The sequence below is a fragment of the Podarcis gaigeae genome, assembly GCF_964106915.1.
Source record: "Podarcis gaigeae genome assembly, chromosome: 13".
Lineage (NCBI taxonomy): Eukaryota > Metazoa > Chordata > Lepidosauria > Squamata > Lacertidae > Podarcis > Podarcis gaigeae.
The window spans coordinates 17928344-17953304 of NC_139689.1; the positions used below are offsets into that span (position 1 = coordinate 17928344).

Sequence of the window (24961 nt, forward strand, 5' to 3'; positions counted from 1 at the left end):
AATTCAGCTTAAAGGTAAAGGTAAAGGTACCCCTGCCCGTACGGACCAGTCTTGACAGACTCTGGGGTTGTGCGCCCATCTCACTTAAGAGGCCAGGGGCCAGCGCTGTCCGGAGACACTTCCGGGTCACGTGGCCAGCGTGACATCGCTTCTCTGGCGAGCCAGAGCCGCACACGGAAACGCCGTTTACCTTCCCGCTGGTAAGCGGTCCCTATTTATCTACTTGCACCCGGAGGTGCTTTCGAACTGCTAGGTTGGCAGGCGCTGGGACCGAGCAGCGGGAGCGCACCCCGCCGCAGGGATTCGAACCGCCGACCTTTCGAACGGCAAGTCCTAGGTGCTGAGGCTTTAACCCACAGCGCCACCTGCGTCCCCATAATTCAGCTTAGGGCCATGTAAAATTAGGCAAAGGGCCTCAGATGGCTCACTTGTGCTCCAGCCCAGTGGTTCCCAATTAGCTAAGTACTGATGACCCCCTGTTTTTCAAAAGCCAAGCTGTTAAATAGTTCCTTTAAACAGCCTACCTAGACCATTCCCCATGCTCGGGTAGGCAACCTAAGGCACGGGGGCCGGAGGCGGCCCAATCGCCTTCTCAATCCGGCCCACAGATGGTCTGGGAATCAGCATGTTTTTACATGAGTAGAATGTGTCCCTTTATTTAAAATGTATCTCTGGGTTATTTGTAAGGCATAGGAATTCGTTCATTTATTTTTTTTCAAAATATAGCCCGGCACACCACATAGTCTGAGGGACAGTGGACCGGTCCATGGCTGGAAAAGGTTGCTGACCCCTGCCCATGCTGCAGTTGGTGTGGCCACCTGTTGGTGACCACATGAACTGCAGAACATGATGGCACCTTAGGTTTTTATGTATATAGGTGCTGTGGGTTAAACCACAGAGCCTAGGACTTGCAAATCAGAAGGTTAGTGGTTCGAATCCCTGCGACAGGGTGAGCTCCCGTTTCTCAGTCCCTGCTCCTGCCAACCTAGCGGTTTGAAAGCACGTCAAAGTGCAAGTAGATAAATAGGTACCGCTCTGGCGGGAAGGTAAACGGCGTTTCCGTGTGCTGCTCTGGTTCGCCAGAAGTGGTTTTGTCATGCTGGCCACATGACCCGGAAGCTGTACGCCGGCTCCCTCGGCCAATAAAGCGAGATGAGCACCGCAACTCCAGAGTCGGCCACGACTGGACCTAATGGTCAGGGGTCCCTGACCTTTACTTTGCATGTGTGCGGGGGGGGGGGGGGGAGGCAGAATTAAAAATGGTCAAAAAGCCATGGAATGGATCACAGATTTTTTTTTAATCACATGTTCGTTAATCTAGATAAAACCTGAGTTGTTATATAACTTCATCAGACTGAAGTTATGTATCTCTCCCTCCCCCCATGCATCTGAATATTATTGCAGTATGGTGGTACAGTATGGTTAGTAGAAAGTAGAAAGTGGTTGGCTACCACAGCCAGCCAGAATGACTAATTGTGTGTGTGGAGGTCACTTGTATGAAAAGTATGTGGAAAAACAATGGTGGCTTTCCCCACAAATTCATGCCATTGTCTCTTTCCTTCTTACTCTTCCCTCCTCAAAGAAAGCACTGCACCTCCGGGCCTCAAAGACGTTCCGGGACTCCCAGGGTGTTACCCGGAAGACAGGAGAAGAGTGGCTGGTCACCATGGCTGACACCGAGGCCCACATCCCCGATGTTTACGAGGAAGTCCTGGGTGTTGTCGATATCACCACCCTGAACAGCTGCCAGTACTGCGTGGTTTGTGACCCAGTTGGAGCAGATGGCAAACCCCAGCTGGGACAGAAGAAGGTGATCAAGGTATGCGGCCAAACTCACATAGCACAGAGGACTTTGGGGGAACAGTACTTTAAACCTCAGAAAGCACCATGGGAGTTTCACACTAGTAATTACGGCCAATCTCTTTACACTGTAGGAGGGTGAATCTATTTATCTGTATACCGATATTAGGCAGGGGCCTGCTAAAAACTTCATTGTTTCACCAAGTCCAGGCATCTAATTTTAGCATGTGATATGTGGTTTTAGTGAGTACAAGTGTTTTATAACGTTGTGTGTGTTTTTGTGGTATTTTTTAATTATTGCTTTAGACTGTCTCGCATCACTTAGGAGGTCTTTTGTTCTAGTAAGTAGTACAGTGGTGCCCCGCAAGACAAATGCCTCGCAAAATGAAAAACGTGCAAGACGAAAGGGTTTTTCGGTTTTTGCGTCGCTTCGCAAGACGAATTTCCCTATGGGCTTGCTTCGCAAGACAAAAACGTCTTGCGAGTTTGTTCGCTTTTTTCCTAAAGCCGCTTGAAGAGGCGCAGTTGCGACGGACCGTGCTTCGCAAGACGAAAAACATCGCAAGACGAAAAGACTCGCGGAACGAATTAATTTCGTCTTGCGAGGCACCACTGTATATACATTTTGTAAAATAGAATCGCCACATTTCCAAGCTGGCTGCAGAGCTGCCCCCTGCCTCCCTCTCTGATTTTCTCCAACCCTCATTGCTGTTTCCGCAGGGGGAGATATCGTTCTTCCTGCAGCCTGGAGAGTGGCTGGAGCAGGGCATCCAAGACGTTTACATCCTTTCGGAAGAAGAGGGCCTCCTGCTCCGTGCCCTTCGTCCCTTGGAAGAAACAAACGAGGTAGGAGGACTTGAGCTTGCAGTGGGGGAAGGTCCGCTGGAGCACATGGGGCGCTGCTGCCCCATTGCGTGACCGACAGCCCAACCAGTCCAGGGGCCTCCTCTTTAGTCTCGGCAGCAACAGCAGGTTGGGGGACAAAACTAGAATTCCTTGGCTCTGCCTCTCATTGGCTCTGGCCTCCCTGCCTTCTGCCCTCCCAGTGGTAATCGGCACCGGCCACCCCTGTGAGCTTGTGCTTGCGCCAGGGAAAAAGACTGGTCGCATCAACGCAGGTGGGCACGGGAGGAGCCATTTCCCCCTGTTGTCTTTCTCCCTCGCACCCAGGACGGAGAGGAGGTTACGCACAAGCCGGGTGACCGTTGGCTGATCCGGGGGCCCCTGGAGTATGTGCCGCCGGCTGAGGTGGAAGTGCTGGAGCGGCGCCACTCCATCCCGCTGGCTGAGAACGAGGGCATCTATGTGCGGGATATCAAGACGGGGAAGGTGAGTGGAGCAGGCAAGACAGCGGTTACTGGATATCGGCTGCTCCTGGAGAAGCCTCTACGCAGCGCAGCCTAAACACACCAATTAGCAGCACCCTTGAGACACACACACCTCCAGAGGTCACTGCTAACAAAAGTATCGTGGCACTCTGGACACAGTTTGTGTATTTGTGTACATTATTTATTAACCGTCCTTCAGTTGAAGCTTAAGCGCAAGCCTCTCTCTCTCTCACTCTCTCTCACATACACACGTGTAAAAGATATCATATGACTTCTATTCTGGTGCCTTGGTTGTGGTCCTTTGCAGGGATTAGAGAGAGAGTCCCTTGAATATGATCCTCTGCTAGAAGCAATGCTGAAGGTCGTTTTCTGCCGGCAGGAGACCCCAGTAAAACGTCCCTCCAGCAATCCAGCTGTTTTGCTGTTTTGCTGGAGAGGGTGTCAGGAAAGAGCCCCCCGTGGCACTCCTGGAGGGACTGTGTTCAAGTCAAAGGGTTCCAGGGTCAGATTTTCCCAACTCTTTCTGAGCTTATTGGGGTAGCTGAACTGAAGCTTGCTCTCTGATCACCGGAAAGTGTACAACCCCCTCAGAAAACCTTAAGGAATTAGAGGCATTTCTTTTGGCATGGAGGTTGCACTCCGTTGGAAAAGCTAGGACAGGTTTTTCCAGAAAGGTTGGTTGGCCCATGCATGGTCAGTTGTACTTTCTGAGCGCCATAGGGTTGCTCAACACTATAGAGGGTGGTCAGAGGTCCTTCGAGAAGGAACCATTATGAGGAATTGTGGTTCCTTTCTTATGCTCTGTAACAGAATGTGCCTCAAACCAACCCACTAGTTTCTCCTTTCACATGATGGGGAAGACTATTGCTCTTGAAGCAAGACATTCGCTACTTGATGTAACACCCTCTCCAGTTAATTGGGTTCCTTTCCTATGTCGTTATTTTTTTCCAATAGATTGAGAAAAAAGTATACTTTCCAATGCTTAGTATGTTTGTTGGTTATTTGTTCCTTGCTTTTGTACTTGCTCCCCCCCCCCAAAAAAAAAATTAATAAAAATGAATTGCCAAAAAGAAAGAAAAAGCATTTGAAAGAAAGAAGCCATTTTGTTTGCTAGGCTTCATAAAGTGAAGATATAATATTCCAGGTAGGCTTTTCAGCCAGTGATGTTACTGCAGTATATTTCAATCTATTGTATCAAAGCTCAGCATAGTTCCTGACTGTGCTCTATCTATCATCTATCATCTATCTATCTATCTATCTATCTATCTATCTATCATCTATCTATCTATCATCTGTCTATCTGTCTATCTCTATCTCTCTCTCTTTCTCTCACAGGTCCGAGCTGTAATTGGCCACACTTACATGCTGTCTCAGGATGAGGAGCTGTGGGAAAAGGAACTTCCGCCCCACGTGGAGGCCTTGTTGACTGTCGGAAGGGACGCTCTTATTGATCGTTCCAGGGATACATCTGAAGGGAGCACTGGGGCGGCCCGTGACCGGACTCGGGTCGTGACCTACCACGTCCCCCACAATGCCGCAGTGCAAGTGTACGACTACAAGGAGCGGAAGTCCAGGTGAGAGGACCAATGAGGGTGTGAGAGATTTCCCTCCACCCTTGGAAGAAAGCTAAACGTGAAATATGAGGGGAGCAGTATGTTATTTGAGGGTCTTGCTTAACTCAGTAATTGGGAAGCCCATGTTCTTCCATTACGTCGTTGGACTACAACTCCCATTGTTCCTGTTCCTTGGCCTTGCTGGGCTGGAGCTGGTGGGACTTGAGTGCCCGCTGACCACAAGTTCCCCCACCCCTGGCTTACATTTGGGAATTAATTTCAGGAATTTGTGGCCTCTGACCCAGCAGGAAGCCTTTCCTCAATCGTAGGTGGAGGGGTTGCTGGTCTGTTCTGCGGGAATTTCCCACATCTTGGCAACGGCTGATGGTGGAATGAAGCCTTAGCAGCTCCACCCTCCCAATTTGAACTTGCTCCTCTAAGCCCCTTGCCTGAGAAGGGTGGCTCCTCAAAGAGCCAACCCTTTGGCCTGAAGGCGGCAGGCATTCCTGCTTTGTTTTGCAGCCTCTCACCTGGCATTCTCCCTGTGGCAGACTCTTCAGGTGAACTGGGCTTGGAGGAAGGCACCTGTAAGGGGTTCTGCAGGCCCCTGGCTAGCAACCTCTGGTTCTGTATCAGGAAACCTTGGCCAGTGACACAGCAGCCCTAGTTTCTGCTAGTTCCACCTGCTCTGTCTCTGCCCTTGTTCCAAGAGCCTAGGCACCAAAAGCAGATGGTGTGACCAAGGTTTTTTCTAGGCGAGCTCTCTTGTTCGTTTTTCATTCATTCACCCGCATCCTTTTGTGTTCATATCCCGCCTTTCCCTCAAGGAACTCGAGATAGCATCCATGGCTCTTGCACATGTGCATACACACATTTTTATTTTATTTTATTTTTGCCGCAACCCTGCAATGTCGGTTAGGTTGAGAGCTTGTTCCTAGCTTAATGTTTCCCAGTGAGCTTTTGACAGCATGGTTGCCTTACAGCGGGTTTATTCTGCCCAGGATGGGCAGGCAAAGCTGTATTGAACCTTCTAAGGGCTTCTGTGAGGCCCACATGCTCCTTAGAGAGTTTCTCTAGAAGACTAGAATTAATGAAAGGAAGCCGCTAATGAAAGGACCTCCTAACATGGGATCAGGTGTTTTCAAAACTGGGGGCGATTCATCACTCATCCTACTCTTAATAGGAAGCCGCAAAACGAGTGGAAACATTTTATGAACCTTGTGGGAGACCTTTTCTGAACAGGACTTCCTTGTGAGTAAGCATTTTGAAAGGACTGAGGTCATAAAGATGGGCATCGCTGGTCGTTCTGCACTGCTCTAACTGCTTTGTGAAGTCCCGCTTTTAACTCCAGTTCTGTTGTGGAAAATCAATGTCTCAGCAGGACTAAATGAGTTTAGGATAGATGGCAGTTCTGTCCTGGTTGAGCAGTATCTTAGGAACACCTCCGATGTAGGCGGGCACTGAAGGTCTGTGCTCGTGGAGGTGCCGTGTTCCTTTCAAGAGTTCATTTCCAAGTCGGTTGGAAATGAAGTTTAATGCCCCCTCCTTTTATTCTCCCTCAGGGTGGTCTTTGGGCCAGAACTTGTGCTTCTGGGTCCAGATGAACAGTTCACGGTGCTCAGCCTGTCGGGGGGCCGACCCAAGCGCCCCCATGCTCGCCGCGCCCTCTGCCTCCTCCTGGGGCCGGATTTCTGCACTGATGTTGTCACCATTGAAACGGCTGACCATGCCCGCCTGCAGCTGCAACTGGCTTACAACTGGTGAGTTGGAGACTACTACTGAAGGGAGGCCGAAGGGAGACCCTCAGGTGGGCCAGGAGGGGGTTGTGCTGAGGGATGGGGACATGTTGATAACAGTATGGAGGGCTGACAATACAGTGGTACCTCAGGTTACAGACACTTCAGGTTACAGACTCCGCTAACCCAGAAATAGTACCTCGGGTTAAGAACTTTACCTCAGGATGAGAACAGAAATCGTGTGGCGGGAGTAGGAGGCCCCATTAGCTAAAGTGGTATCTCAGGTTAAGAACAGTTTCAGGTTAAAAACGGACCTCCAGAACGAATTAAGTTCTTAACCTGAGGTACCACTGTATGCACAGAACTGAGTATTTTTTGTTTCTTTTTTATGTTCTCTATAACTCTTCCAGCGCACGCAGGCATACACTGTGCACCTTATTCTCCTCCCAGAATTCATGTGTGTGTTTTTTGAAGCCTCTGGGTTAGCTCAGTTGGTAAAACATGAGATTCTTAATCTCAGGGTTCTGGGTTCAAGCCCCACATTGGGTGAAAGAATCCTGCATTGCAGGGGGTTGGGCCAGGTGACCCCTGAGGCCCCTTCCAACTCCATAATTATATGAAATAAAACAGGATGGGGAAAGACGCATGTGTCACCCAGGTGTCTTTACAGTTCACATGTAAAGCAAACATGGGATGTATTTCTTTTTTAAACGAGAAAGAACACGTGATGGAGTGGAGGGCAACCCACCCCTCGCTCCCCAGATTTATTCTCCACCTTCCCTCATGGTGCCCTGTAGTATTTAAGCCATTTCTCCCAGTCCTCTGGCTCAGCTCCAGCATGGCAGACAGGCTGGAAGGAAACTGGCCAAAAGAAAACTACGGTGGTACTTCACGCAGCAAGGCTGCAGCAAAGTGTGTTGTGTGTGCCAGGGAGAAGCTGTCATTTCCACCCCTCACTCATTCCTAGTCTGGGTGGGTGGGTGTGTTTTGAAATAGACCCTGACCCACTTATGTAAGTAAAAGGGCAGAAACACAAACATGTCTCCACTGCATTTTATATGGCACAAGGTAATTTTTTCAGCAGGATCACAATGGAGGGAAGGAATGAGGTGGGGCCATGATGGGAGGTCAGGTCAAGTTGGCTAAGAGTTGTGGGAGATGACAGATAACAGTATCTGTCAGGGAAGACAAGTATGTTTTGCTTAAGTCCCGTTCCATAAGTACTGGAAGACGGTGCTGACAAGGCAGGCAGGCTCTCTGAACCTTGACTGCACACTGCTGCTGTCATGTATTTGTTTATTTGTTTATACAACTGAGGACTATCAAGTATATCCACCAATTTCCCCCCTCAGGCACTTTGAGATCCCCTCTGCTGCTGAAGCTTCCCGCCTGTTTAGCGTCCCAGATTTTGTGGGTGACGCCTGCAAGACCCTGGCCTCGCGTATCCGGGGGGCAGTGGCTGCCGTCACCTTTGACGACTTCCATAAGGTGAGCTGTGTTTTCCCCCTTGACTTCCTGTCACTCGGAGGGCACAAATACTTATATGTCTCTATTTTTTCCCCTTTCTGTTTGGGGGGTGGGTGGGAACCCTTAGTCCTGTATTCATCAATATCCATGGCCAGACCAATATATTTTGCTGCCTAAGGCAAAGTGGCGGGTCTTGGTTTTGCATTGTCATTTCCCCAGTTCATTATACTAATGCGTTCGCTGGCGCAGAAGCTGTGAAATGCTATTTCTTACTGGAAGTAAATGTTGCCAGAACTCGAACCGCCTGATCTGTGCTGCCGTGTTTGGCTTCGATGGGGAAGGGACCATGCGCGGCTCCCTCCGCTTCGCCCCCAACGGCCTCGTCATCAGCAGCATTGACATCCAGAGCGTGGAGCCCGTGGACCAGAGGACGCGAGATGCCCTCCAGAAAAGCGTCCAGCTGGCTATCGAGATCACCACCAACTCTCAGGAGGCAGCTGCCAAGTAGGGAACCTCTCCGGAGGGGCATGGGGGACCCTCAAGCCGACTCTTCCCCAGCTACGCTCCAATCCATGTGACACTTCCTTGGCCAAAGCATTGCCTGGTCCCTCCTCCTCTTTGGCCTGTTATTCCTGTTCCCCTGTTAGGACAAAATGTCCATGAAACAACCATCTGTCCAGAATTCTGACTCTGGAGCATCGTGATACATGCAGTGTCATTTTGGAAAATCCTTAGAAATCATGCTAGTTGCTTTTTTAAAAAAAAAACAAAACCCAATGTAATTCATAGCGACTTAAGACAACATGAAAACCACCCTAAAAATAAAACAGAAAAATCTAAAACTCATTCCTTTTATAAAAAGGCAGGACTGTTTTCTATATCCAGTCTCTGCGCACACATCCAGTATTTTGCATGTACATGGCATGTAGATTTCAAAATCCTGTACCAAATTAAAGCTGGTCTTTGTGGCCACCAGGAATTACACAGTTATAGCTCTTTTTCCATCCAAGATTAGCTCCCAGAGTAGCTCTCAATTAAAACTCACGCAAGTGGTACAATCAAATTAGGGATTTGGGAGGGGATGATCTCTTCGGTCCAGACCCCGGGCTCTGCTCTGCTCTCATTCAAAGACAAGCAGCCCTCTCTGCTGGGCAAACGAAACAGCTGTACACACCCCTCTTGTGTCCTGTTGCTTGTTCGGCTTTAGCTAGCTGCATGAAGAGGCAAGGAGCTAAACCGGGCTCTGCAACCACCGGAAATCTGATTCGGGCATCTCTCTGGCTTCTGAAATTTCAGCGGATCATTGAGGTGCCACACTTTCAAGCATGTCTTGGCAACTGCATGGGCAGTTTAAGGCTTCCCAAGCTCCTTTCTTGACTCCATCCAAGTGTCCACATCTATTGCTTTCCAAACATCCAAGCCCCACAAGGAGTTTTTCCTATTCACTCGCCCCTCTCCATCTTCCTGACCCTTCCACAAGTGGCAAGCGGTCTCTCCCACACCCTTTCCCTTTCAGACCACCAGAGCTTCAGACCAAGAGAGGACGATGGCAACTTTTTTGCAGTCCTTCAAATGGATGAATCTCTGCCCTGCCCACTCTGCCCTTCTGTTTTCTTCTTCTCTGATACCATTTTCTTTCCCCCACATCTCAGGCACGAAGCAGAGAGGCTAGAACAAGAAGCTCGTGGGCGTCTTGAGCGGCAGAAAATCCTTGACCAGGCCGAGGCCGAACGGGCCCGGAAGGAGCTGCTGGAGCTGGAAGCACTGAGGTGAGCAAGTCAGGATTGAGAAGGGGCCAGCCCCGAAGTGGCCCGGAGCGTCGCATGGGCCCGGCGGCAGATAACGCCCAGGGGGGCTTCACCTTCCCTCACTCCTCTCCCCACAGCACAGCGGTCGAGAGCACCGGGGCGGCAAAGGCTGAAGCCCAGTCACGGGCAGAAGCTGCCCGGATTGAAGGTGAAGGGGCAGTACTGCAGGCCAAGCTGAAGGCCGAAGCCACAGCCATAGAGACGGTGAGCTCCTCTGCGTCCTCTTGTGGTTCTTTCCTAGTCTTGCCTCCCTCTTGGCGCCAAGACAATGGCGGCTCTCCTGTTCCCCTCTCTAGCACAGTGCAGTGGTACCTTGGTTCTCAAACTTAATCCATTCTGGGAGTCCGTTTGACTCCTGAAACCGTTCAAAAACTAAAGCGTGGCTTCCAATTGGCTACAGGAGCTTCCTGCACTCAATCGGAAGCCACGTCCGCAAACTGGAACACTTCCAGGGTTGCGGCGTTCAGGAGCTGATTTGTTCGACAGCTAAACCAAGGTACCACTGTGTCGTGAGCTGCTGGGAAAACTCATCTGAAAACGTATGTTGACTACTATAATTTCTTCTTTTTTGTGTTCTTTTTTAAAAATCTCCAAAGCATTTGTCACTAAACAGTTTTTTATACATACATAGTTTCTTCTTGACTTCCCACCCCTTCTTTCCTGATGTTTGTTTTTTAACTCCTTTTTATTAACTGTTTCGATAATCCACGGCTTCTGTTTCAAATCCTGCCTGCGACTTCATGTATGGGTGATAATTTGATAGATAAATCCATCCGTCATCTCATTTCCTCCTTAAACACTTCGTCATTGTTCCCTTGTAATTTAGCAGTCAATTTCGCCATTTTTCCACCTGCTATAATTTCCCTCCCAACTGTCAGAAACTTGCTTACTCTCTTCCTTCCTGTGCTTAACTCATAACTGCACCTTTAGCCTAATAATAGCATTGTTTTGGTTCTCTGTTTTGTTAGCACAGTTCTCTAGCGCTTGCCAGAGTTGGGGCATTTTGCTACAGTAGTGGATTTTTTTGCACGGAGATATAGTTGAGTTGCATGGCATGCTGAGATCCATTTCAGCTCTAGCATTCTACCCTTGTCTGAGTGGAATTAAAAATTCCTGATTAAGAAAATGTTTCTTAATCAATACATCAAGAACACTACACTCGGGAACGCCTGACTTGGAGACTTTTAAAATTCCATGGCTCAGCTATTCCAGGAGCCTTTGGCTCGGTGGCTCCTTCAGCGAGCCCTAGGCCCTGGCAGCTGCCCAAATTTGTTTAGAAGAAATGATGGCTGTATTAGTGGCACGTTTGAATTTTTAAATACATTGACTGAATCCAGAAGTGCCTTTCTGTATACAAAAGCCATCTTCCTCTTGTCGAAGTAGTGCCTCTCTTTATACCCTTGTCTCCAGGACATTGGGAAAGAAAAGTGGAAAATAATAATAATAAATGCTTTTCCTTTGGTGTAAAGCTCTTCCATAATTGGCAGTATGAGACCCAGTTATCAAGACTGCATGCCACACGCTGCTCTGCTTCTAGGCTCTTGTGCAGATGTTTTAACGTAGAGCTGGCTTAAAAACTGTGGCCCTCCAGATGTTGGTGAATTCCCAACTCAAGCTACCTTGAGTCCTGCCAAGGTGAAAAGCGAGGTATAGATAAATCTACAATAATATATAATAATCGGCCACCATGGTCAATGGCAAGGAATGGTGGGAGTTGTAATCCAAGGCCATCTGCTCCTGGTCTAAGGAACCGTGCTAGTGGACTGCTTTGGCTTCCGCTCAGATGTTTGGATCCAAACCAATGTGTCCTCCTAGGTGCAATGTTTATTTCAGAAAAACAACCCAAACCCTTTTTTATGCTGGTTGTCATTGTCCCATGGGCTGAGCATGTTGCACACTCTCTTCCCCACCATCCCTTGCAGGAGTCAGAACTGAAGCGCCTGGACCGAGCGCGAGAGCAGGAGCTGCGCTTCTGCAAGACTCAGGCCGAGCTGGACGTGGCTCGGGCGGAGGCTCTGGCTGCTGTTGAAGTGAAGAAATTTGAGGCGGTGATAAATGCGCTGGGGGCCAGCACTATCCGTGACATTGCTGTGGCCGGCCCAGAGATGCAGGTGAAAAGCGAGGAGAGGAGAGAGGGTTCTGGAGCAATAGGGAGGGGTTCTTTAGAAGTGTGTCACTTTTATCGGGGAAGGAGCCGTAGCTCAGTGGCAAAGCTTGTGCTTGGTCCCAGTTCTATCCCTGCTGGCTGCTTCCGTTAGGAAGGATGAGCCTGCCAGGTGGAGTAGAAGATAACTGAGCTTTTTCTAAAGCAAGTAACTTGACCTGGCCTAAGGACTTGAGGGATGTGGGGGGACAAAACAGAACTTGAGTGTTCGCAACAGGGAATCCTAAGAGATTGCTTTGTTTTGGCCAAGGGGATTGATGAATTATCTCACTAATCTTGTGCAAGGTCCTTGAGCGGGTGGTTGCGGACCAGATCCAGGCATTCTTGGAGGAAAATGATTTTCTAGATCCATTTCAGTCGGGGTTCAGGTCTGGTTTTGGCACAGAAACTGCTTTGGTTGCCCTGTATGATGACCTCTCTTGGGAGAGAGACAGGGGAAATGTGTCCCTGTTAATTCCCCTCAACGTCTCAGTGGCTCTCAATACCATTGACCACTGTATCCTTCTGGAGTTAGGAGTGGGTAGTCCTGAGTGCCCAGCTGCACCCCTATCTGCAGAGCGGTAGCCTAAGTTTGGTTCTCTGTGCTCTGGTAACCTCTAGATTATATTACTGCAAGGCATTATATGTGGGGCTGCCTCTGAAGATGGTTTGGAAATTTCAACTGGTGCAGAATTTGGCAGCCAGGCTGTGCTCACCTGGGCAAGATGATTTGAGCATATTACACTGATCATGGCCTGACTGCACTGGCTGCCAATGAGTTTCCAGGCCTAATTCAAAGTGCTGGTTTTGACCTTTAAAGCTTTAAATGGCTCAGGACTACATCTCCCCATATGACCCAACCTGGACCCTGCAATCATCCTCTGAGGCCCTTCTTCATGTGACTCCTCCATGAGATGTCTGGAGGGTGGCAACACAGGAATGGGCCCCAGATGTCTGGAGGGTGGCTCCCCATTTGTGGAATGCCCTCTCCAGGGAAGCTTGCCTGGTGCCTTCATTACATATCTTTAGGCACCAGGTGAAGATTTTTCTCTTTAACTAGGCCTTTGGCTGATTGATGTTCTATGCCTTTCAAAATGTGTTAGTGGGAGGGGGGTAGTTATTGGTTTTTGTTATTTTATTTTATGTCCTCATTTTATATTTTTAGGTTGTGCCCTGTGATCTTTGGATGAAGGGTGGTATACAGATTTAATTATATTATTATTAATAAAATAAATAATCTTCCATGCAGGCAAAACTACTCCAGGGCCTGGGCATTCAATCCACACTCATCACAGATGGTTCTTCCCCTATCAACCTTTTCACAGCTGCAGGAGGATTGTTGGGGATTTTGCCCAAGCCTTCTGAGACCTGATAGATCCTGGAGATGGATGCTTCCCTTCCGGATGAAAGCTTTCTTTAAGTACCTTTGCAAACAACATAGAATGTAATAATTTCCCCAGGCCATCGGAGCCTCCTTTGAATGTGCCTTTTTTTTTTTTGTACAAGTATACAATAAACACTGAAGCAATCTATTCTCTGTAATTCCCTTACTCATTTTCATTTAAAGTATGGAGTTGTCGTCTTGTGGGAACATTGATCCTGGGTTTGTTGGGGGGTGTTGGGAAGAATCTTGGCTTTTAAGTGAAGGAGGGAGTGTTGGTCAGAGATGGGAGGCACATGCATTGTGAGGTCATAGAAAGTGGGTGTGGCCAGGAGAGCAGCTATGCTGAGCAGAGGGCAAAATCTGCTACTCCAGCTCCTGTACTCTTTTACAAATCTCCCTGAGCTGATCCTGAGTAGTCCTCGGCTTGTGACAGGTGAGCACAGGTCTCCCTCCACTGGGCCTCCTTCCACCCCACTCATCCCCAGCAGCAGTGAGTGCTGCAGAAGTGACCATGGCTCAGTGCTATTCCTTTCAGGCGGAAGATCCCAGGTTCAATCTCTGCATCTCCCGTGAAAAGGGTCTGGAGTAGGAGATGATGGGGAAGACCTTCCAGCTGAGATGCTGGAGAGCTGCTGCCAGTTGGGGTAGACAATACTGATCCTAGGTTTAAGGCTGCTTCCTAGACCTTGCCTTATGAACCCTGGGATGTTTCAATTGGCTGTGTGAAGGGTCTCTCCACAGTATAATTTTGACCCCTGGCATTTCCACACTACTTGTTTTAAACTGCTTTAATTGAAAGCCATAACAGGGAGTCCTTGGATTCTGATCTAGAAACGTGTCAACAATCTTGCATTATTTTTATATTTTATATTTTTATATGGTTCCAGCCATATAAACCAACCAAGTTAAGGCCCTTTGAAACTACATGTTATACTTGTTGAAGTGATATGGTTACTGCCAAAATTCCCCATTACCGCAGTAGCTTCCAAGTAGGTTCTCAGTGGAGATTATTGTCCCAATAAGGTTCTGATGATCTTGGAGGTCTCTTTCCTTCTCCACGTTCGTCTTGCAGCACAGATTGTAGCAGGAAACATTTGCTCCTTTTTAACTTCTGCTCTTGCCCAAGCAAAGTAAAGGGCTGTGTGGGGCAGCTGTTTGCGAGGCCAAAAGGAGTTTGCGGTGGGCTGTGTGGGGCCTAAATCAGGGCTACGATAAAGCATTAGCGTTGTGTGGCTGGCTGGAAGGCAAATATTCATTGCTGCTGCAATGCAAAGGCATGACTGTTCGTGGAACAGGAAATTAGTAGCAAATGTTTCTTGGAAAACAGATTTTTTTTGTGTGCTTGTGTTCGTAATGAGGTAAATGGACTAAGCACAGGAATGCTAAAAGCGCCCACTGATGGGAGGTGCTTTTGGGGCCCACAGCTCGTGCAGGAAACCTGGGAAATGCCACCGAGACAGATTTGTCCCGACATCAGCCGCTCTGGTTTGATTATCCCGACTCGGATGAGAAGAAGATCCTTGCTGTTTACAAGCTCATTGGAGAGCAGCCTGAGTTTATTCCCCCAAGTGAGTCCCCCTGCCACTCCTGTCTCTTGACCCTCTCTCAAACGCTCCCTCCCCAATAGCACCTGCAGGGGAGGGGGCTGAGCACAGCCTTTGCAGGCACCAAGTCCCAGCAGGTTCAATCCCTGGCATCTCCAGGTAAGAGCTGGGAAAGACCCAGAGCACCACTGATGGCCTGAGTTGACCATATTAGGCTAGCTGGACTAATGGCCTGATTCCCCCTGCTCTATGCCTAACCTCTGCTGTCCTCCCTTTCCAGAATGATTCAGGGCTGCTTTGGGCTTCCTCCTCCTTGCCCTTTTGCCCTTGCTCTGCTCTAGCCTTGCCCTATTTCCCCGTGACAAACCAACCCTCCTCTTCTCTGCCCCCTGCAGGTTCATTCCCTCACCAGCTGCGTTATATCCTAGTGGGATCCATTATACTCATCCTGCTGTTCTTCCTCTATCAGATCATATCAAAAGTGTACGTGTCATTTTGGTCGGTGTATGTTATGCTGCAAGTATTCTCCCTGCCTCCTTATTGCCTTTGGATATCATTATTTACTCCCACTTCCACGGATGGAATGACACCCCCTCCCCTCCTTCTTCTTCCGCAATTTCATTCAGGATCTTCAAGAAGTCAAATGCAGGATAAACATCCAGGTGATCAGCAGATACGGCTCTGTAGCCAGCCAGCCACTCTTTGTCTTTTCCTCTGTTCAATAAAAGGCTATTGAATGAGGGGGTTTTTTTGCAATTGGTGTGATGTGCCAATGGAAAATCAATGGGGGAAGGAGAGCTGGGATTGGCAGGTTTGGTTTATGGGGCACACGAGGGCTTAAACAGCAGACAGACCTAAGTTCAGTACTGCGATCGGCCGGTGGAAGGCTTAGCAGGGAGAAGAAAGAAAGACACACATTGGCCCTCTGCTGGCATTAGATAAAGGCTCCTTTAATACTTTTGCAGACCTCAGGTTATAAATACAGCCCGCCCGCCCCCTATTTACAGCTGGATCCCTGCCCCATGGAATGGGCGTTCCTAGGAGGGAAGAGGGAAGGGGTTGGTGTGCCGAACAGAGGAGGAGGTGGAGGCAAGAGGCTTGGTTATTGCTAGGTGGAGGGAGGGGTGGGCGCATGTTAGGAAGCACACCTCTTGGAACCTTCCCAGTGCAAGGGGATACATTTTATACAGCATTTGGGGGTTTTCTGGGCAGGTGGCATCACAGTAATACTGAAGATCACTTGCAATTTAGCTGCATCCAAAAATTCCAGGGTGTTTCCCTATTAGCTACCCTACAACAATTCCTAATTCTGCTGATAGAACCCCTAATAATACAGTGTGAGGAAATCCAGACTATTTCCCTGCCCCTTTTAATAATAGCTGTGATACTGTGACTCTATGGATAATAGTATAGAAAAGCCCCCGTTGTCTCTCTTCCCTTCCTCCCCACCCGCATCACTAGCATCTCTCTCTGTTCCCAAGAAACAGCACCACCCCACCCAAATAACTGAGTTGTCTCCTTGCCTAGTATGGGCTCAGGTAGTCCTGGGGTGCTCACAGCATTGTGTGGAAATAAATAGCACATATATTATTTGGGGGGTGTGATTTGTGAGAGCCCCTAACACACTAGAGATGCCTTGTTCTTATCTTGCAGCCTCAAATAAACTTCGTCCATGTATCCTGTTCTCAGCCCTCCTATATAACCACTGGCCTGAAAGTCCCTCTGTAAAAGAAACATCATATATATAATATATATATATATATATATATATATATATATATCCCTTTGGTTTAGGTCTCTACCCCCATCCCCGCCCCCGAGGAGTTTCAAAATACTGAGTGTTGCAATATTAGAGGGCTGCCTTTAGCAAAGGAACCCCACACTGCACCAAAGGACTACTGTCTCTGTCCCTTCCAAATACTTCACTGGAACCCCCCACCCCCCACAACGCCTTTCCAGGCCTCCCCAAATCCCCTTTGGCCTAGGAGCCCACTCCCCCAATCCATCCAGTCCCTCCCATACCCCAATAAATAAATAAGTTAGAGGAAATGTGGTCTGTCCGTCTGTGGCTGAGGAGGGAGAGGTATCATCAGTCCAGCACCTGCGTCTCTGGCCTGTGCCCATTTCGCAGCACCTGATCCTTGGCAGCGCCCTGGGAGCGGTATACGCGGAAAGCGCCACGGCATATGAGGCCAAACCAGTAAACCTGGGGCGCCATGAGGATGGCCGATCCCAAGTTGTACTCGGCGGGGATGGAGAAGGGCACACGATAAAGGGGCAGGCCGGCATAGTGCCCGTATACCCAGTACATGTAAGGAAAGAGCAGGATCCGGCAGCAGAAGAATGTGATCAGCATGATTATCCCATTCACCTTATGAAGAAGGGTGTGTTGCTGCTTGTACTGTGGCAGGAAAGAAGAGGAGGGGTTGAGAGGGCAGTCAGGCCACAACCAGCTCCCTCCAGGAAGCCCAAGAACCTGCTCTGCCCCGCTGGGTTCTCGTTCCTCTCCCCAGAAAACCCACAGGACTGGGCCATACTTACCAGGATGAGGACTTTGCCGAGGCAGACAAAAGGGGTGCTGAGCTCAGCCATCAACATACAACCCAGGAAGAAATCGCCCTTGCCCTGGCGCCAGAGCTGAAGTGGGGGAAAGCGAGAAGGGTGACTTTTGGGGGGTGGGCGTTAGCAGCCTCTAAAGCACACAGCCCCTCTCTGCCCCACTCTTGCTCCATACATTGGCATCCCATCCCTTCCTTGCCTCCTCCTCCTCCTGTGGTCAGAGGTTCCCATGGCAGGCCACACTCACCACGGACATGGGGAAGCAAACCAGCACCATGAAGAGATGGTGGACCACCATGAGGAACTCCTTGTGCAAGTAGGTGCGGACGACGGTGCGCAGCGTCCGGGTGCCGGCCGACTCGTGCCCTTTGACCCGGTACTTGTGCCAGTGGCACAAGAACATGGCGTAGATGTCGTAGATGAAGTAGGGGATGGCAAACTGGGTGTAGGAGGAGGTCAGCCAGTGCCTGCAGAAGGAGGAGAAAGAATGCTAGGGCAGGGGAAGGTTGTGAGCAAGACACAGTCCTGGCAGTGACTCAGCAGGGAATTCCAGCGGGGGGGGGGGGGAGCAGCAAGAGGAGCTGCCCCGCCCCCTTGGAACAGGCTCACGGCCATGATCAATGAGTATTGATGACCTGCTGATGCGCTCTGCTCACACAAGGTCAATGAGAACAAAGCCTTGCCCATACCCCCCAAGTTCTTCCATTCCTGCTCTCTGCTCTCACAACGCTGGGCTCTCTGTGGTTTAACAGCTCCCTGTTGTTTCTCCAAGCCACGCTGACCACGGCCATAACCAAGCATTGGGCTGCCATTCCCACCTCACCTTGTCCTGACATTGCCTTTCAATCCTGACCACAGCCCCACTGCCACCCCCAGTCAGGGCACCCTCAATCCCCTTAGATCCGGGATATTTTGTCTGACTACCGGCAGCAAACCATGCTTCCGACCTTGTGCTTATTTAGAAGTCCACAAGTTCTATAAAAGGTAATAGGATTAATGTAAATAAGTCCAAGACATTGGCCTTAATCCTATTCCATTTCAGGTGATAAGAGGGGAATTCAGGGACTGAAAAAGGTGCTTCTAGCCCTGATCCCTTTCCCCCTTCAAGCTGAGAGGAAGGCAAATGGAGTGCTGTTTCTTTAAATCTGGGCTGTGACTTCCTTACTGCCACCTCCCCAGCTGACTTCTCGTCACTCTCCTCCCTCACCACTGCAGCCTGCCTGGGCATTTGTGCTGATGGCTCCATGCAAGGTGATTAGGCCAAATGCCAGAGAAGCAGCCAGGATGCTGCAGTGCTATGCGGGATGCAGGGCCCAAGAGACGCTGTGGGGTGCTCAGCTTGGAGACCAAAATGGGGCAGGTGGGTTCCAAGCAGAATTCAGATGGGGTGGAGGTGGGGGCGCTGGTAGACGGTTTCTGTGCTACAGGACTGCAAAGATGATATCAGGAGCCCGGCATTGGGGTCAGTTAAGGGAACGCTTCAAAAGAGTTGAAATCTTGCCCACCCTCACCCACATTGCTTCCCAACAGGAGATTCCCAGTGCAAAGGGCACAGTGAGAGCATTGTAATGGATATACAGAAATCTGGAAACTCTTCTCTTTGCCCTAAGAGAATCCTCAACTCCTGTCTCTAACTGCCTTGCTCTAACCAGCTGGAGTTTACTCTCCAAAAACCCAGATATCCAGCCTCCATATGATGTAACCTGCTAGAGCCCCTCCCCCCTCTAGGGAGCCCAGGAATTCGTCATCACTGGTTGCCCAATAAAGCCAATTATGAATCCACAGAACGCAAATCAGCAGTAGAAACAGCTGTTGCTTTGGTCTAATCCCCTGCCCTGCTCTATCCTAGGGGAGAATTAGCACACGTGCTCCCCATTCTAGCCTGTCCTGGGGAAGGGACTAATCCCAGCTAAATTCATTAGCATGAAATGAAGCAATCCTGATGGCAAAGCGAAAAGGGATGGCGGATTGGAAAAGGCCCAGACACATACACACCCCACACCTCTATCCCGTCCCTCTTCCAGGAGCTCTCTGGGTTCCTGCTGTGTTTATGGTCCTGCTTGCCCTGCAGAGCTGCCCTCTTGCCAAATTGGTCTCTGCAGAGACCAAGGTCTGGCAGCTGTCCTAGAATCCAGTGGGACTAGCGGCTCCTGCCCCTTTGCTCTCTCTCCAGCACACGCTCTGGGAATCCTCAACTCAGGTGCCCCATGAACTGTTTGTGCAAGAGGGAGCTGCCCATGGTGCTGAACCTAGAAGCTGTAGGGATGAGGCTAGCATTTCTGCAGCACCACGGACAGCGCTCTGTGCCACACAGGCCAATCTGCCTCAGTTATTGCCATCGCTTTTGCCCTGCTCTCTCTCTCCAGCACCCCCTGTTGGATTTGTAGCAAGTGGGAGCAGCTTCCAAAAGGAAAGTTCCCGACTTTACTCTCCAACTACCTCCCAAATACCTTCTTATGGGGCAGAAACAGCAAGGCACTGTCCTCTTCCCACAAGCCACTGCTTCCACCAATGCTGTTCCCCACAGCACCTCCTGCTGGTAAGATTATTTCATTTCCTGTGCTGTGCCTTCCAGTTCCCTGTACTGACTTCTTCCCAGGCCTACTCCTTGCTGCACATCTGCCTGTAACATGTCACTGTCATCCTGTTCTAAATTTGGTGCCCATCCCGGTGAGGGTGTCAGGTTTCTCACTAGCGTGACCTTGCCAACACTCTGCTGGGTTGGGAAAGGTGTGGGAGACACAGGGAGAGAGAGGTTACCGCACTGCAGTGCTGGGCTGGCATGCACACAGCAAATGCTGACTTACTGGTCGTCGATAATGTGCTTGCAGGAAGAGGAGACGATGTAGCCGACCGTGGAAGCCATGATGGCCTGCACCGAGGAGACAAACCTGTTGTCGGGAAGAAGGGGCAAACAAAAACAAAGTTAACTGCCATCGCCTCTCTCTTCTCTTGGACTCAATAGTCTCCTCACCATTCCAGTTCTGACCCCGGGAATCCAGACCAGCAGACCTCAGAGCAATGAAATGCCCCATGGAGCTGATCTGGGCCTCCTCCACCTTGAGCCCGGCCAAGCACCTTCAAATCCATGCTCTTTGCCATCCCAGAACAGCTGCTATCTTAAGGTCATCTTAGGGGATCAGCAACAATTGCTAAGAGCCTCAGCTGCTCCGTGACCCTGACACACAGCCTTGTCATGTGATCACCAGAGACTGCCAACCCTGGAGCAGCTTTTGAGCGCCTAGATATATGCACTAAGCAATGAGAGCAACCAGACATTCTGCCCCAGAGCGTCCCCCTGGAGACACTGAGCAGACCAAGTGTCTTGACACTCCTGGGAAGCCCAGCAAACAGCCTTGATCTCCTGAAACACCCTCTTAACAGCAGATCCCCCGGAATCTCATCCCTCACAAGTCACAGACCTTGCCAAACCCTAACCCTAACCGTGGGTTCACCAATCTCCTCAATGCTGGGCTCCAAACATCTTGCTGAGAGGAACCCTGGGTTTATATGGGCTACTGCTTCTATTGGCTGTCATTGTGGGATAGTGACACCTCATCACCCGAGTTCAGCTTTAGCTCAGCTCTTGATTCCCAATTAATATGCCCCAATCTTGAGAAACCCAGAGGTCTGGCTCATGGTCCCAGGCACTCCACCTCTCCCAGAGAATCCAGCAGATCTGTCCCTCTGCTTCCTTGCAGATATGCCCACGGATCCACTAGGGAAAGCCACTTTGCAACTTGCTGCACCCCATTCCAATCCCAACGGACCCAGGAAACCTGGCTCCCAACCCCGCCTCATTCTAGCACCTATTTTTAAAAAGCGCCTCATTAGAAAAACCTAGTTCATAGCCCATCCTCTCTATGCCCTTGTACCACTCCCCTTTCAAAGGAGCCTGCCCCTTTGCCTGACGCCCTGGACCCACAGCGTCCACCCTCATCCTTCAAGAAAATATGGGAGGGAAGAGTCCTAGCCCCTCACACCTGAGGCCTGCTGGATGCCCACCCTCGCCTGATGCGGCCCACCCTCCGCTGCTGGACCCTGGCTGCATCCTCCCTCCCCTGGCTCCCTGGTTACCTGGCGGAGACGATGACCGCGTCGGCCTCCTCCCATCGCAGCCATGGCAGCCACTTGAGGCCGTTCTTGGACAACAAGAAGAGGCCGGGGAAGACAATGCCCCCTGCTACCAAGGCGTGAAACATCTCGCTCAGGCTGCAGGGTTGAGGGGGGAGGAGGAGGAGGAGGAAGAGGAGGAGGAGGAGGGGGCCACACAGATGGGGAGGGTCAGCGGGGCTAGGATCCCTCCAGGCGCTCCCCTCGAGGAAGACTCATGGTATCCAAGGGGGCGAGGGGGGGATGGAGAGGGAAGGGGGGGATGGCGGTGGTGTGCGGGTTGGTCCCAAGCAGAGCTGCTGTGACAGACAGAGAGACAGAGCCAGGGGAGGGAGGGGGAGCAGGGAGCAGCTGTCAGCACAGTGCGGGAGGGAACTTAAAGAGACAGTGGCCTGTGGTGTGTGGAGGGACTGGCGGAGGAGAGGAGCGGGCGGAAGGAGGATGCTGCGAGGATCAGCGCAGCCAGGAGCTCAGGGGGAAGCAGCGGCAGCAGAGCCCGGGAGGAGGAGGAAAGGGAAGAAGCGGGTGCTGATAGGAGGGAGGCAGGGAGAGGATGCGGGTTGGGGCTGCTGGACTCTATAGGTGGATCCGAAGCGGGGAGAGGTTTGGGGTGGTGACTCAGAGCGGGAGGCTTGGGACAGGGAAGAGTGGCGGAAGGAGGGAGAGGAATCTGCCCATTCATCTCCTTAAAACCCTCACCGCAGCAGGGAGTCCCCTGGGTTTAGCCTCTGCCTCTTTTAAACTGGGAGAAGCTGGCTAAGAAGATTGGGGGTGGGGGGAGGAGGAGGCATTCCCCCCCATTTGCGGCTAATCAGGCAGCAGAATTAACCCCCTGAGTGCCAGATCATCCTTTCCCCTATCTCTCCCTCTCTCCCTCGCTTAGCAGGAAGTCGTGCTCACAGGATGATTTAGGCTAATCCTATAATCCCAGCCTGGTTTGTGAGGAAGGATCAGGTCTCTGATGTGGGAAGTGGGAGGGTGTGGGGGCGGGGAGAGAGAGAGGTAAAATGAAGGGGTGGGGGCAATTAACCCTTTCCGCTCCCAAAGCATTAGGGACTAATCCTCCAATAAAGCTCCACCTGCTGAGCAGGTGACCCTGATGTGACCTTTGATAGGTGCGTGGAAAGAGCCTGGCAAGTGCCTGTGGAACTAACTAAAGCAATACTGACACCTTGTGCTGGACTATAGGAACTGCAGCAGGTGGGTTTCCCAAAGAACAGAGGTGACCTGGTTTTATGAATTGCTTTAACCCATTTCTAAGGTGGGCCAAAGATATTATGTAGTCTTGAAGTGTGTGGGAGAAGATTACGTGCTCACCTACAGGAGCTGACTGGACTGGCAGCTGAATCTTGCTTTGAACTTCAGCATAGGACTGCCTCTCCACTATATCTGAAGGCAAGAGCACACAGGGCTCCGTCCTTCAACACCTCATCATTGTTCCATCCTTCCCACCTTTCACCCCCATCTGATGAATGGTAGGGCCACCTCTCTCTCTCTCTCTCTCTCTCTCTCTCTCTCTCTCTCTCTCTCTCTCTCTCACACACACACACACACACACACACACACACTAAGAGAATCTGGGTGTCCAGGTAGTCTCTCACTTGGCAGATACATAGACTGCATTGAGCTCCTCCATTTGCCCAAAGCGACGCAGAAACCGATACACTGTGTAGAAGAAGCTAGGATAGGCGGCCAAACCCAGGAGAAAGAAATAGGGAAATTCTATCTGCAAAAACTGGGAGTGGGAGAGAATGTCAAAAATTAGATTAGTCTCCTAACTAACAGAAGATTCTCCTCCAATAAAAAGTCAGCACATCACTCTGGTCAGCAAAGTACAACTATTCCGCTGGTTATTTTGGTCATTCCCCCCCCCCCCTTACATATAAATTATTGGAGGAAAGTATTGTAGCAGCTGGTAGCCATGACAGCTGAGGCATGGTGCAACAAGGCAAGCTTAGGCTATGGAGTCCATGGTCTCCAAGGAACCACCTTCATTTGGAAATGTGAATTACTTCGTTTGCCAACAATGCTGTGTTTAGGGGCCCTTCTACTTATTCTGCTGAGAGGGTCCCCCCAAAGCCCCACCCTGTTGGCATCAGCTGTAATGTGGACGTGGTTGCTCCACGGACAGAAGCAAGACACCTCTGCTAGCAGATGCCAAGAACAAAGGACAAGAGGGTCTCCCTGCTACACTCTGCTTGTGAACTTACTGGGCTGGATACAGGATGAAGGCTTGACAAGACCTTTGGCTCCATACAGGAAGGCAGTTCTTATTGTGCTCTCAGCCAGCCAGTTCATTGTGAGCAAAGTATACTTTCTGTTAAAATGAATGAAGATTTTCACACTGCAACCCTATAAACATGACTGCCTAAGAAAGTAAGTCCCATGTACTTTGATGTGGCTTGCTCCCTGGTTACAGGATTGCAGCCTAAATTGACTTAATCAAAAGCAAGACTGGAGCATAGTAAGAACTGCCTTGCTGGATTGGACCACAAAGTCCATCGATAACTCTTACATTCCAGAGCTTTTCAATTAATTGTGCCATTATTTCCTGGGTCGTCCTGTCCTTCCCCTTCTCCCCACCCCACTCTCCACCATCTGCTGCTGGAGAAAACTGAATTTCCTTTGCTTCTGGGAGGAGCCTCTTCACTGGTACAGAAATCAATGAAGTGCACATATTTGACCTCAACCAACTCACCTGTTCCCATGCCATCCTAGCAAAGACAGCAGTGGTCACAAATGACATCCCAACCATCCGCTGTCCTCCACATCTATGGAGGGTATTTCATGTTGGCAAGCGATCTTCCCTAAGGGGCTAATGAAGATGTAATTGAAATCTCACAGCTGAAAAGGATTCTACTTCAACCACATATTATTTCTTGAATATATTATTGATTTAATTTGTATACCACCTTGCCTACCCAAGGTAAAGATAGGTTTTCACATTCCTCCTGAAAGTTACGGTAATAAAAATGGAAACTGGCACAGCTCACTAGGGATGGCATTCCACAACCCAAGTGATCAAATTGTACTGGAACAAACAACTGAGGTAACCAAGAGATGCATTTCCTAATAACCCATCCATGGCCTAGTGGCTAGAGCAGTGGTCCTCAAAAGGGTGTGGCGTGTCACACGGGTTGGGCAGGAGAGGATGGCAAGTGTGGCAGGAAGATTCAATGACAATCAATATTGTATCTGGGAGATGATTTGTGTTCTTATGTATTGTTTTATACATTCTGAATGTCCCATGAGCATATTATAAAGTAGGTGTGTTCTATGATATAAATCAAGCACTGCTATTTTTTGTTTTGTTTTCCAATGTGTTTCTTATCAATAAAAATCCAGTGTGGTGCAAGCAAATTATTATTATTATTATTATTATCAACTGAATTTATATACCTCCCTATACCTAGAGGTCTCCGAGCGGTTCATACTTTATTCTGAAAGTGTGTCCCAGAGAAAAAAGTTTGAGAACCACTGGGCTGGAGGGTTAGACTCAGACCATTCCCATTCCCTGATGAGGATC

The 24961-nt window shown here is 49.9% G+C and overlaps 3 protein-coding genes across 15 annotated transcripts in view; 2 read left to right on the plus strand and 1 right to left on the minus strand.

The window, feature by feature from the left end:
• The window catches only part of MVP (major vault protein), a 27002-nt gene extending 13635 nt beyond the window's left edge, over positions 1–13367 (plus strand). For all 10 annotated transcript variants that reach the window (XM_083707640.1, XM_083707639.1, XM_083707642.1 and 7 more), the window contains 11 exons: positions 1583–1819; positions 2521–2646; positions 2971–3129; positions 4464–4702; positions 6244–6441; positions 7770–7905; positions 8177–8388; positions 9537–9653; positions 9770–9896; positions 11615–11803; positions 13085–13367. In XM_083707640.1, the coding sequence (XP_083563766.1) occupies positions 1583–1819; positions 2521–2646; positions 2971–3129; positions 4464–4702; positions 6244–6441; positions 7770–7905; positions 8177–8388; positions 9537–9653; positions 9770–9896; positions 11615–11803; positions 13085–13207 (1863 nt within the window). In that variant the 3' untranslated portion in view covers positions 13208–13367. The remainder of the gene's footprint in view (positions 1–1582; positions 1820–2520; positions 2647–2970; positions 3130–4463; positions 4703–6243; positions 6442–7769; positions 7906–8176; positions 8389–9536; positions 9654–9769; positions 9897–11614; positions 11804–13084) is intronic.
• A 138-nt stretch (positions 13368–13505) lies between these two features.
• Positions 13506–15503, plus strand: LOC310829356 (fertilization-influencing membrane protein). 2 transcript variants are annotated; one of them, XM_083707687.1, is made up of 4 exons: positions 13506–13652; positions 14644–14787; positions 15159–15246; positions 15390–15503. In XM_083707687.1, the coding sequence occupies exons 1-4, from the start codon at positions 13559–13561 to the stop codon at positions 15415–15417; spliced, it is 354 nt and encodes a 117-aa protein (XP_083563813.1). In that variant the 5' UTR covers positions 13506–13558; the 3' UTR covers positions 15418–15503. The 2 variants fall into 2 exon arrangements, with proteins under 2 accessions (XP_083563813.1, XP_083563812.1); XM_083707686.1 differs by having other exon boundaries at positions 13541–13709.
• A 189-nt stretch (positions 15504–15692) lies between these two features.
• TLCD3B (TLC domain containing 3B) lies at positions 15693–24269 on the minus strand. 3 transcript variants are annotated; one of them, XM_083707676.1, is made up of 6 exons: positions 24134–24269; positions 23037–23170; positions 20130–20213; positions 17570–17789; positions 17305–17400; positions 15693–17164 (listed from the first exon to the last, which is right to left on the minus strand). In XM_083707676.1, exons 1-6 carry the CDS (start codon positions 24188–24190, stop codon positions 16853–16855), a joined length of 903 nt encoding a protein of 300 aa, XP_083563802.1. In that variant the 5' UTR covers positions 24191–24269; the 3' UTR covers positions 15693–16852. The 3 variants fall into 3 exon arrangements, with proteins under 3 accessions (XP_083563802.1, XP_083563804.1, XP_083563803.1); XM_083707678.1 differs by lacking the exon at positions 23037–23170 and having other exon boundaries at positions 24134–24267; XM_083707677.1 differs by lacking the exons at positions 23037–23170; positions 24134–24269 and adding an exon at positions 21400–21945.
• Between the last annotated feature and the right edge of the window lie 692 nt (positions 24270–24961).